This window comes from Phalacrocorax carbo, chromosome 1, assembly GCF_963921805.1.
Source record: "Phalacrocorax carbo chromosome 1, bPhaCar2.1, whole genome shotgun sequence".
NCBI classification, from domain to species: domain Eukaryota; kingdom Metazoa; phylum Chordata; class Aves; order Suliformes; family Phalacrocoracidae; genus Phalacrocorax; species Phalacrocorax carbo.
This window is the reverse complement of record NC_087513.1, coordinates 97,874,303-97,887,828: the sequence shown is the minus strand read 5'-3', so window position 1 is coordinate 97,887,828 and position 13,526 is coordinate 97,874,303. Positions and strand designations below refer to the sequence as shown.

At 38.5% G+C, this 13,526-nt stretch overlaps 1 protein-coding gene across 4 annotated transcripts in view; it reads right to left on the bottom strand.

Moving 5' to 3' along the window:
* Positions 1 to 13,526, bottom strand: part of PHLDB2 (pleckstrin homology like domain family B member 2) — a 128,370-nt gene that overhangs the window by 10,938 nt on the left and 103,906 nt on the right. For 3 of the 4 annotated variants that reach the window (XM_064468349.1, XM_064468348.1, XM_064468341.1), the window contains 4 exons: positions 12,055 to 12,198; positions 10,188 to 10,328; positions 9,497 to 9,596; positions 1,691 to 1,898 (listed from right to left, as the gene is read on the bottom strand). In XM_064468349.1, coding sequence (XP_064324419.1) covers positions 1,691 to 1,898; positions 9,497 to 9,596; positions 10,188 to 10,328; positions 12,055 to 12,198 — 593 coding nt within the window. The remainder of the gene's footprint in view (positions 1 to 1,690; positions 1,899 to 9,496; positions 9,597 to 10,187; positions 10,329 to 12,054; positions 12,199 to 13,526) is intronic. The other variant, XM_064468355.1, reaches the window with a different exon arrangement.

Genomic DNA, 13,526 nt, shown 5'->3' with positions numbered 1-13,526 from the left:
CACCTTATACAAGGTAATGTATGTACCTTATTTCTTTTAAATATGTCAGAACAAAAGAAGATAAGTTGTTTTTCCTTAAAGTCTGATATGGATAGAAAAGATTCCCAAACACCACCTAAAACAATCTGAATTCATTTTGCTTAAGGGAAGTTTTGTCAAGGAAAATTAACTGCCAGTCTTCCAAGACTTATCAACAAAATCAGCCCACGCTCTTTTCTTCCCTCACCACTCTTTGCTTTTTGAGAAACTGAAATGTCTGTTGTAATGGGTCCTTTGCTGGTGTTTGGATTAGGGTTTTATGTGGAGGGGGTTGGGTCTGGGTTTTTTTTGTGTGTGTTTCTTTTTGTTGTTGTTTTGGTTTGCTTTGATTTTTTTGTCTTGTTTTGTTTTGTTGTTTAAATTCTGGCATTGGCCAGAAGCTGCAGAAGAGCCAGGAGACAGGCAAACAGCACCAGTGAAATTCAACAGCTGTCTGGGCTCCCTAGTCCTGGGCTTGAGATTCCATGAGATGGCCTCGAGGTAGCTCAGACACACGCCATCTTCCTCCAAAATGGTCAGAGCAGCAAGTTAAAAAGAGACAGATTTCATACCACTGCCATGTTAGGTTACTGCAGAGATAAGAGTTAATTCTCAGACTGTCTCCAGCTATCAGAAACTTGCTAACTGTGCATTTATTTAAAACAAACCCCCTCAAAACCTGAGTCCTAATGTTTTTGCTTTAAAACAAAAAACCAAACCAAACCACCCAGCCAGTAGAATCAGTGCCACTGGTATTTTCTGAAACCCTTAACATTGCAGTGTTAAAGACTACAAGGGGAAATCAGTGGGCTGAAACCCTGTTACAGGAAACAGATGCTGAATAAAACACAACGTGCTAGCCAAAAAAGCTGTCCTTGTGTTCACAAGGGATTCTTAATTCCGTGACGACGTTGTACTTAATTATTAGCCTCCACTTATGCTTGTGAAACTGCTGGGGCAGGACTGAGCAGAAATGAAAGCACTGCCATAAAAACCAGACTGTCAGAAGAAAATTGTTTGCACACAGTTTTGAGACTCAGCTGGACTTTTCTTTTAATCACTGATGTCCCTTTTATCTAAGGAGCAGTGACTGAGCTGACAGCCTCTGAGGATGAGAAAAGCAGCCAAGGGCTCTAGGCCTTTCAGTGTCATCTCTTCATTTTTACTGACCCAGAAAAGGAGGGGAAAGGGCAAAAAGTAGGTTGCCAGAGGAGCCGTAAGTGCTTCAGCATAAGGCTCTAGTAAGTTAGCATGTTGGACATGCAGAACAAGTGTACTTCATCGCCAGATGTCTTAGAGGTTTCTTATCACAGGAAATTCCTTCCCTGTAGTGACCAGGGAAGGAACCTCAGGTATTACCCACTCTGGAAAGAGCACTGACAACTTCATAGTTTCAGCTCAGGACTGACACTGATTTCTCTGTGGCCTTCACCATTATCACTTAGCCTCTCCATATTTTTTATTTTCCATCTTTAAATAAACAGGTGAGATGATAGTTAAACCTCATTATGAAGGGCTACACAAGTACTTAGTATTATGCCTGTCTAATGATCTTATATTTCCTTCACCAGTTAGCAGCCTTCACATTGCCGTAGCATCAACATGTAGATATTCTCTTTGTTCGTTATAACCCTATGACCATTACCGCATCAGAAAAAGAAAGACAATTTACCTGGAAATGTTATCTGGTGAGCATGCCGATATACTTGTCTCCATACTGTCAGAACTGTCTAAGCTTAGCGTATCAAAGGCATGGTCCTTGTAACTACGATCAGGGTAATGGAAACTGTTCAAATACACATTTGATTCAGATGCTGTTCTGCTGTAGAATTCAGGAGACTTCTGCCTTTGGTTTTCACAGATACGCTGATGGTTATACCCTACAGAGGAAATATTTATTTTTACACAGAAATTTTGTGACCCGAACATAACGTGTTAGCAGCACAAGCATTTTGAGCATCACCTCAGTCTTAACTGCACTGTGACCCAGGTACACAATATTACAGTTAATTTCACAGTTAATCATAACTGAAACAAAACCTTTGAACACCTGTTTTATCTATGATGGACACAAATACATGCAGAGCAGTATGACTGACTTCAATTATATTCTTGTATGTGTATTATGAAAATTTAATTTGACTGAATTAAATTTTCATTTTACAATGGAAATTAGTCCTAATCTGGAAAGTAATGCAGATGAATTCAGGGATCTAAAAGAGCTGACACTGATTAAATTTAAGAAAAAAAAAAAGTCCTGATATTCAATGGTCTTGAGTGCTTGTTCGTTTGATTTTACTGAATGTGGATTATTTTTTGTCTGGGGAACTTTGCCTTCTGGTAACTGCAAGTTGGACTTTTAGTTTCATCTGAAATAATATAGGCTATTTGTCTCATCGTCATAGTTACTACTGTAGAGGTACTTTCCTGGAGTTTTGAAACTACAGTTCACCCTACATGATTGAAATAGATCCCTATAGCTCAAAGACTTGCAACATGCAAGTTCTTTGTGCTGTTATTTTTCCACAAAATCATCCTTTCTGAAAAGCCATCCTTCTAGAACAGAGGGAACTTTGTTTGGCTACGTCTCCTTTAAAAAATACTTCGCCAGAATTATTTTTATCTCATGTCTCCATTGCTCTTTGTAAATTATGCAGCAGTATTTATACAGACTTACAAAGAGCTTGTTTTGCTTGCCTGATAAAGAGGAGAGTATAATGATAGTTGCCATTTTAACTGCTGAAAGTTATTTTACAGTGTCCTTTTAAGATTTAATCCATGTGATTACAAATGCAACTGCACTGCTCATCTTTTACTTCAATCAATGCACAAAGTGAGACTTTCTCACAGCTCCGATGCTCAGTCAAGTTTATAATACTGTCTGCACGTTCCTGACTCAAAATCCAACCTGGTGGCAGAGTTGGAGGTTAGGAAGGACTGCTAGACTACGTGAAAACCTCCCATTTGTACAGGAAAGCAGCCACTGACATTCCACATACTTAAGATGAACAGACACGGGGAAAATGCAGACAAATGTACCAATGCAGCAAAGTCCAGATAAAAATCTTTACTAGACACCGTTAAGACACTGATGTTAGGACAGCATGCTTTAAGTGGGAATATTTTCCTGCCTCATTCTCATTCTCTATTTGCACATTCAAGGTTACTGTCTGGTATTTTCTCTGCTGTGCTGGAGTGGGGATGGTCCCAGTTCAGGGAGCCAACAACTGCAGCTCTACTTTGGAAAGGCTGTAATATTCTCCAAAAGGTATCTGAAAAGAATGACTGAAGCTGAATAATTAAACCATATTATTAAGGAAATCATGCCCTACCAGCATTTCCAAGGTAGATAGTTTCCTCTTTCCTCCTCACTTCCCTCTGTACCATACAAAGGTTTCTCACAGACAATTAAAGCTGGTTTCTAAGGAACTAATAGGACTTTGCTTGCCATTTGAAAGAACACTGAATTTCAATAAAAGTTCAATTGCCCTGATTAGTAAAAAAGACAAAAGATATGCAAATACACTTCAGCAGTCATAGATAATAGCATCACACAACACAGGTGTTACTGATTCACATATGCAGTTTGGTTTTTTCCCCCATTATTACAGCAAATGCTGCTGTTATTGCAGATAATCAATTACCTTTCATACTCGAACCTTTGGAATGACTAATTGCTCCTGTGAAATGGTTATCAATTATTCATTATGGAAAGAGAGAAAAAAATAAATTACTGAAGGAACTTTATTCAAATGCATGTTTTTCTATTGAGCCCTTTGCAAAACCTTGACTACTCAGAAATCTTAATTTTGTATCCTGTATTTCACTGAAAAGAAAACCCATCTAAAAGGCGTAGAGAAACACAGCAGTTTTACAAACACTATCCTAAAGGAAAGTCAACTTTCCATGAAGATAAAGAACCCATTTTTTAAGTAAAAAAATTTATCAGTTAGATTTATGTAATCATGCAAAGGTAACTAAACACTGCAAGAAATACATAGCCGTTAGGTCACAAAATGAGACACATTCACAGAAGCAAAGCATAATGTGATGTCCTCATTTTCTCCTCATGCTGTAAGCAACAGGCAAGTTTAAAGATCAGGATCGGCTGCGTACCGACACTGAAAAGCCTCTCAACCAACCTGCCTCCATTACAGCCCCACTTACACATCACGCAGGCACGACCTATTGCTTAAGGAATTTTTAACTCCTCAGGTGCCTATTCACAGAACACGCACTTAAAAACATTAGACCCCTCGTAAGATCCAGCACCTCACTGAAAATTTCCCACAAGCCAAAACTTCTATCGGCCAAGTCCAAGCTGATACAAGAACTAAAATGTTTCTTGGTGCATTGGCTTGTATTCTCTGTAGTAAAACTGGAACCGTAACACTGTTAACAGCCACACTGTTGAGCAAAATATTGCAAATAGCCATAAAACTGTATCATTAACAAAAAAAAAAATCCAAAAGAGTTATTGCGGAATCACAAAAACAGATATACCACCACAAATTTATGGTGAGGTCAGGACTATAGGTGAAAGCTGTTATTAAAAGTGGCACTGTCAAGTATGTTAAAAAAATATCATGGTACAACATTTTCTTTTATTTCCATTTTTTTGTTCTTTTTTTAGATTGACATTAACATGTCAATATACATTTTTTGTATGGAAACATGCCAAAATAGGAAGTCCAAGTGTGTCTACCCTGTCATCGTCACCTACAGATCTGCGATCTGCAAAGGTGTCTGAATTTTCTGCTCTATTTGTGTGACAATGAGCAAAGAAGCAAAAAATTAGGCCTGCACAAAGCTGCAGCTCTGTAGATATTAGCATTAATCAGAAGTTTTGTTGTGACAGGTTATTTCACAGCAGGAAAAAAAGAATTTTTGAAGTGCTAACATTATTGAACAATTATTTAAAAGTTTTCCAAGATTTTGGGAACAACTTGACAGTGCTGATGCAATCGGTACTTTTGCCAAAACATGACAGTGTTAGATGCAGCCAGGTAAAGGGATGTTTTCATACCTTTTCTGGCTTTTCCTGAGTTCGATGAGAGAGAGAGGTAAAGAAAAAAAAAGAAAAGAAAAAAAAAAAGAAAAGAAAAAAGCAGACTGCTTTGAAAAGCTTATAATTTCTTTGTACATATATACCTTGCCCTCGGTATACTGTTTTTCTGTAGAGCTTAGAAAGAACACAAATAGTCATCTTGCTGGTACACAACTTCTCTGTCAAAACAGTTCTGTTCCCCATGCTGTATCTCATCTTACATCTTAACTCCCAGCTAAGTTCCCCATTCCCTCCTCAGCTCTGGAGCCCATCCTGCAGTCAATGGGACTGACTTGTCTAACCCCCCCCCCCTTGCTCCTGCCTGTCCTTGCACAGGCTTCCAGCACCCAGCACCCCATGGAGGCTTCCTGGGGCCAAGTTTCAACCGCTGCAGAGTGAGGTCTCTAGACTGTACCAAATAGCAGGTTGGTTTTTCTTTTTGGCATGTGGTTTGCTTACACAGGCATGTGCACAGGCAGTGAATTTATAAATACAGTCCTTCAAAAATACCTCATGAATGGCTGCAAAGGAATAGCTTTTTTCCACTAACGATTTATATTAAAGACACATCCTCTTAAACATTTTATAAGTTGGTCTTAACTCAGGCTATGATTACTGACAGTGACTGTTTCTTTCAAGAACAATTCTTGAACTCACATGACTGACTAAACACAGTTTTGGTAATTCTACAATAAAGATTTAGTACTTAAAAATCTTTCCTAAAATATTTCCTACTCGATCTGACCTAAAATTTATTCATAGACATTACTTGATCCTGCAAAGACAAAGAGATTGAAATCCATGTCCAAACTCAAGTGGCTGTTGTTCATTTCCTGACTTCATTTTTTACTTTGAATTTTTTCAGCTCAGACTTTTACATGTACCTTCTCGGGCTGAAATTAGACAAACCGGAGAAGGCAAATTAGAGAAAACTCATACCATTACTAATTTAGTGATGATTCTCAGATAATATTTTCAAACTAGCTGAGCTGCCACTTCTTCCTCCAGGCACCGTTGAATATACTTTTTCTCAGATATATATGAACATGCCAAAACATCTGGCCTAGAACTTTGCTCAATGCATTTAAGCCCTAAAGAATGCGGTAAGCTACTGCTACTGCTTCAGGACCACACCATACCTTTGTACAGCAGTTTGTGGGACACTGCGTGATAGCCAGTGCTCCAGAGTGGATGAAATGAAATGTGTCATGTGAGACCCTGGATCTCCACTGAGCTGAGCACACCCAGCTCCAATGCACTTGGTGCAGCTATATGCTCAAGGTACCAGTAACTCGAGCCCCCCATGTCATTTGCGATACATCACCTTGAACACAGAAAACTGACAGAGTGAAAAACCTGTCAAGTGGGAAAAGAAACGCAAGGAAAGCAAGCAGTGGCTCAATACACATGACAAGTGAAGAACACTTTTTATCTCTACATCACCTATTTTAGGTGAAGAACTGATTTTTTGGAGCAGGAAGAGAAATGTGTGCATATTTATCAGTATAAGCAGTATCTATACATTTGCAGAGTTCCACTGATTTGGTAGAAAATCTTACTACTCCAAAACATTCACTTAGTCTGAAAAGGCAAATCTGATCTCCCTCAAGAATGATTTGGTAAGAAATACAGTGTATTTATCACAGAGTGATGGAATAAAAGAACATCGCCAAGGATGCCCACTGACGTGAGATTTGGCTTAGTTTTCAGTGATGTATTTAAGGATGTCTGCTGAAATTAATCTTAGTTGCAGAATCAAGTCTCACTGATTTTAGTGGCAGCCACGTAAGATTCCAGAATTTTGACAATAGTATTCCATTTCAGTTGTACTGTGTGATATGTTTAAATACTACACCATGTTCAAAACATTTCCCAAATCTCACTGTCCCACAGAAATGCACATCCTTCACTCATGACTTGCAAGAAAAGCTTGGTTTTCCTCCATGCACTGACCATCGGAAGAGGTGCTAGGGGAAATCAGAAATCACGCCACGTTGCATGCAGAGCCCTCCCTGCTTGTACCACAACATTCATTAAGACTATGCCTATAAAGCTGAATGAAAGATGCCCGAGGATTGTTCCTCCAGCCGGAGCTGACGCAGTCTGGGCTGGTGGCTATCTCATGGCGTAGGGCTGTCCCCCTTCAAAACCACATTCATTTGTTGTGGAGCAAGCTAGTCGGAGCAGCCCAGAGCAATTTGGGGGAGGGATGCTGACAGACAGTTATGCAGTGTGGATGATCACGTGTGTCCAGCACATCCTGGTCCTTTTGTATAGCTGGATAGAAATGCTGTAGGATCTGATTCTAGCCACCTGACTTGGACATCTCTCTTCTTGCTGAGTTCTGCACTGCAGTGGGATACCTACATACCAGCAGAAAGAGCCATGCAAAAACTTTTGTGGTGTGTTACTGAGACAAAGAAACCTAGAAACAATGGCCCTTAAGAGCAAGATAAAGCGGTTCTACTTTTCAAGCTACTCCAAGAGCAAGAAACTCACAGAGCTCCATGTCGAACGCAAAGAGGATAAACCCTTCGCTAATTACTAAGAGGTAGTAAAGCCACAAATAATCCTTGCGTTCCTATACCTTTCGTGTTTGAAGACACTGTCTGCAAATCCTGTGAGAGTTCAAGTAAAGCACCTGTCAGCAGAATCATTTCCCTTTGACAAAGCTGATGTTTCAGAATAGGCCACCTAGAACTCTCTTCTTTCCTCATACGAATTAATCCTGTAGAGGCTCTCTTCATAGCTTAGTATTTCCATTCAACTGTTGGATCTTTCAAAGAATAATGGTTATCTTCTAGTATGGCAGGCAGTACAGCACACATGATTCTTCATGGCATATGACAAAAGTGCTGTGCCAAGTGCCTTAACAAATACATCTCTCATTCTCCCCTGCCGCTCTTCTTTGTGAGGCCATAATTCAGTTTTGGTTTGTGGGGTTTTTTCCTTTCTCATTCTTAAGTCAAGAAATCTGCTTTACTCTTAGGATTTTCTTAATTGTATGCTGACAAAAGGAAGGAACGTTAAAACTGATCAGTTTATTTTTAAAACTCTTATCTTTGCCTATATTAGATTTGATAACACTTCGTAATTATGTTTTAGGTCTCATACTAATGCTCTTTTGAAACCATTTTACAGAAATATTTCCAACTTTAAACACATGTTCTGTTGTCAAAATTTAGCCAAACCATCCTTACTGATTTTACAAACAGAAATGAGCGTTTCCTGCAGCACAGCATAACAATGAGTATGAATGTACTTACAAGCAATTCCACCTTTGCAAACATTACATAAATGAAGCTTTCCAAGCTGAGCGTAAAGCTCCTTTGGTATCAACCCAAAGAACTTCAGGAAAAATTAGCCACAACACGGTAGGTTTGTGGAAGGCCTGCTGCATAACTAAAGCTCAAAAAACCCAAATCACAACTGGATCAGTTCTATAAAGTGAATGTAGTACGTCATGATCCCTTCCCAGCATCCAGATCCCTTCTCTTCTCTTCCATCCCTGTATTACATCACCTTGGTGTGTATGGCTGACCTCAGTTGGGCTCTTTGACCCTTAACAGCTGCTAGCTCGGACAATCCTGTAACAACAGGATGGATCCTATCTCAGCTCAGGCTTAGCCAGTGCAACTCTGTGTAAGGACCTCTGGCACTTATGTCGATAACAATGCTCCAGATGATGGAAAGAAAAAAACCTGACAGATGGCACTGAAGCAACTCCATTTGAAGATGGGACACTAATGAATAATGCATCTAATTAAAGCAGAAATTATGTGTATCGATTCAAGTGGACAAACAACAGACACAATGCCATAGCCTAAAAGCTCATGTTTCGAAGATGAAAATTCTGGATCTAAAGGGAAGTTGCATGTCCCTCTTACAAAAATGCATCTATCTATCCATGATAAAACACCTCTCTCCTTTCCTATTTTGTAGCCCAAATATTTAAAACCAGTGACAATAGCACAGTTACAGATGCTCAAATGCTCAGTCATGGTGCTGAATCTCTGTCTGGGGAATTTGTCCAGGCAAAAATATACACCCGTGAAAACCAATTTTTACAATCACAACATGAAAAGAATTATTAAAAAAAGGGGGGGGAGAGAAAAAAAGGCAACATGTAATATATTGCCTCAAAATTACTCACAGAAATTACCCAGTTAACCCAATGTGTACTTTTCAAGATGCTTTTCTTGTTTACTTGATTATATTTGTGACCATGTACTTCAAAACTTCATGTACACCTACATCATCATCTTAACATCTGATATCTCCAAATTCCATTTACAGCTTGCTTTTTTCACCAAGAAGGAAGCTTTTATTTTACAGCCCTGTTGATTATAGCAACACTGGTTTCAGACTTGTTTTCTGAAAAAAACTGAACACTGACTTTTACCAGCAATGACTCAAATAAAAAAGTCTTACCTTTGTGCATCCTTCTCGACTCTGACTCTTTGGTCATGGTTGCCAGGCAGTGAGGAAGTACGCTGCCACAGCTGTTGCTCTGTCCTAATGGCAAATGTCCCTGCAGGAAATTTTGTAAATGTGTGCTTAAAACTATACTTCACGACTTTTTTTTTTTGTATCAGCAACTAATGGCAAATTAACGTGCTTTGTCATGGGTATTCAATGTCACGTCACATCAGTCAGCCATGGATATTTTAGTTGTGCACAGCTTCTATCAGTCCAAAATGTTTTCAAAGTAATATCTCCACCTTGCTGCTGTTTGTTGATTTACCACATCACAAATAGAGTACTTTCACTGTATACACAACTTTATCTTTGCCATTTAGACACCTTAGGTAAGATGGAAAACAACCTGTTGAGCCTCTACAATGAATTGAAACTGAACTAGCTTGGAAATACAATCCTTGAGATATGTTAATCAAAATGCAAGACTCCTACCACAGCATGGTATTTCCAGAGGTCAGAATAAAGGCTGGGAGTATGGAAGGCTTCTCGGATATTCCCCATAAGTTAATAAACTCAAATGTCTTTCAAAGTAAATTTCAGATGTGAATTTAAGGGGTTATATAATGCTTACAGTGCTACCCAACCTTACTTATAACATAATATAGGTTTTTATATAAACGTTGGAAGGCATGCAATGACGTACTTTAGATGCAACGCTTCGTCCAAGCGTAGCGCTATTGAAGTGCGGTGATACAGACGGAGCCGTTTTCTTGCGAGGTAAAGTATCACTCATGTACATGCATTCCCTGTTCTGCTTCTTTCGCTCCTCCAGATTTCTGAAATGCTTCAAATGTAATTTGTTACATAGTTTTGACAAAATGAATTGACCTGCATGCCCAGTTATGCTCTACATGGAATATAGTGAAGGTGATAGTCTGGGAACTTCACTGGAAAGAACAAACTCTAAAATACAGAGCACCTGCTGCTTCACAATGCTTTCCAGGGTTTCTACAAATATCACATTAAACTCACGCTGATTAAGAAAATACATTAAATTCATGTGCACATTTTATGTACATGTCCCTGTACCAAATTTTTTTAAATAAAACTCAAGTCTAGTGTATAAGTGGAATCCAATTACACAGAAAAACATCTGTTTACAAGTTATTGTAATGGATTGGTGGCTTAAAACTGATACAGCTTTTGAGAGGCATTGTTGAAGTGTATATGAAAAATTAATTTAGGATTTCAAATGCAGCCACCTGTACTTCGTTGCTGCAACTCTTCTGACAGTTACAATGGCTCCTAGTTATTAGCATTTGCCTCTGGATTGTTTATATAAGGAGAATTTTTTGTTAATTTTCATTCTATGATGCATTGTGTTGATCCTTAAATGAGCAAAGCCTTTAAGTGCAACACTCTGCATGCACAATCAACTAGTGATCTATCATATCACTCTAAGAACTTCACACATAAATCAACCTCATGGCCACCGTAACAAATGCAAAAAAATAATAATCCCAAGGTATCAGCTTTGAATCTGTTACCTGTTGTTGCCTGCGGTGTTTCTTAGCTGGCAGAGGTGGAGGTGTATCAGATAAAGGAATAGGATCTACATGAGTAGCCATGACCTCAGGCCAATGGACTGATGGAAGTTGAGCAATAGAGCGAGGAGAAAGAGAGTGAGGAAACACAAATCCAGAACAGAGAGGTGATCTTAGCTTTATAGAAAAAAGAGAAATTACACACAGAGTTTTCTTTTTGGAATTGCTCAAAAGATACGGCACATACAAGCTGCAGATTTAGCACTGTGTTTGTTGGAGCATTTAGCAGGAAACAGATGCGTTGTATTGCAACTCTCAAGGCGTATTTAACTACCAGAAGCAGCACAGAAACGCCAAATTCTAAACCTGTTCCTGCCCTTATTGCAACACAAAGATAGGTGGCTTTACATTCATAAGATTACTCCATTCCTTTAAAAAGGGGTTCATTAAAAATTTGCTATGGTCATTACAAAGGCAAAAACATTACAAAGAATGAGGAAAAGAGAGAATAATCTAGAAGACACAGATTGGACAGACTCCATGAAATAGCTAAGATAAGTAGAAGCTACCCATGTCCCCCAGATATTAAAGATATACCCCTTCTACCACCTCACAGGGGGAAAAAAAAACCCACAACAAAAAAGCTACAAAACATACAAAATTAACACCTAAACACCACTGGACGAGTAATCATTAAATGTATCCACAGACCATTTCTCCAAAGGTACATCATATTATAGTATTTGACAGGCAAAGATCATCACTTATTGCTGCTTGGGTCATAAACATGTGGGGATTTTTGGCCTTCAAGGCACATCTACATCATCAAAGACAGTTTACAACTGGAGCAGTCCTGCAGCTTTACTATTAAATCATTATCTGACTCGGTAACTGGCAGACGGCAGTTTGCCTTTGGGTCAATTTGTTACATGTTTAATTACCAAAAACAAAACAAAAAAAAAAAGAAAAGAAAAAGGCAGCCATGAAAGAACAATGCAAACAAAGGGAAATGTCTCTCCAACAAACCTCTTTATTTTGTGGCTGGCTGGTCAGCACAGCCGTGGAAGGCTCAGTGGCAACTGCTTCAGCATCTGTGGGGGGCTGAGTGGAAGGGGATATATTCGTGGAATTGCCATACAGCTCACTAATTTCACTTACACTGATATAGCCCTAAAAGGAGGAATTCAGAAGTTAAAAGAAGCAAAAGCCAAAAGACGTGCAAGAGTATTAATGTTTCCAGTACGATGAAAGTTAGTTTAGAGTGATACAGCCAAATATTTGTTATCGTTTAAATACTTCATCATAAAGAAAAATAAAATTATCAAGCTTATCAAATGTTGAATACTTGATTCTGAAAACTGTTCTTAATTTAAACAAATACATTTGTGTGATCAAAAAGCAAACGTACATTAAGTGACCAAAAAAACTTTACTGAAATGTAAATACCCTTTAGAAATTACGTAGCTCTTTCTCAGAAAAGCAGACTGGGGGAAAAGGAAGAACAAGTCTTGTTCGCCCATCTTTTTATTTCTTAATTTTTTTTGGTCCATGTTTAAAATCACTTACCCTGATTTGTTTCTTGCCTAACTATTAAGCTAGTTTGGGTAAACCAAATGACTAACATAACTGGGCAGAACTTACGTCAGAACAAGCCATTGCTGCTCTATAAATTAAGCTGACACAACACCTTCCATTTGCATTGCCTGGAAGTTGCTTCTAACTCTCAGGTGGTACCAGGAGACTCAGGTAAGATGCTGTTAGTGTTAGCCTCATAGTCATTACAATTTGCCTCCTGTTTTTTCTTTAAACAATTATACAGGAGGTGACAGGCTGAGGAAAGGCACGGACAGAGTGTGCTTCTGCCTGCAGAGAAGATTTATCAGACAGATTTGAGATATAATGGCAGAATACAATTATTACATGTGTTATGGTGTTAACTGAATAAACATTATTTAAAAAATAAAATATGGATTCTAATCCTTAATGTATAGGATGCCAGGCTGAAAAAAAAGTCAAATGTCCTAACTTCTTATCCGTAAAAAACTAAGCTATGCAAAAGGAAGAATAAATCACTGTTGAAGCAATGTCATAAAAATGAGACAGAAATATGCTTATTTTTTAGATCAAGATGGTAAGCAACTTTTGCATTGAGAAGGTGCTGAAGTGGCTATGTTTCTATTACTGCACCAGCACACTGACATGCCAGTATGTATACATTGGCAATTCAGTAAGAGAAGCCACAGACTGCTATACTATTTCTTTAAAAAAAAAAAAAAAAAAAAAAAGGGATAAATTTAGCAAGATCATAGAAGGCAGGTTGAAAAAAATACCAACCCTGTTATCTATTAGCATAATTTCCAATGTATTTTATCAGCCATTTCGAGCAGATACACAATTCTGGAAAATGAAGTATCAAACTGTGAACAGAGCACCCTAGAAATAGGAATGCAAATCTTGACTCGGATACCATGTGACGAACTATTAAATGAGAAGGAGAC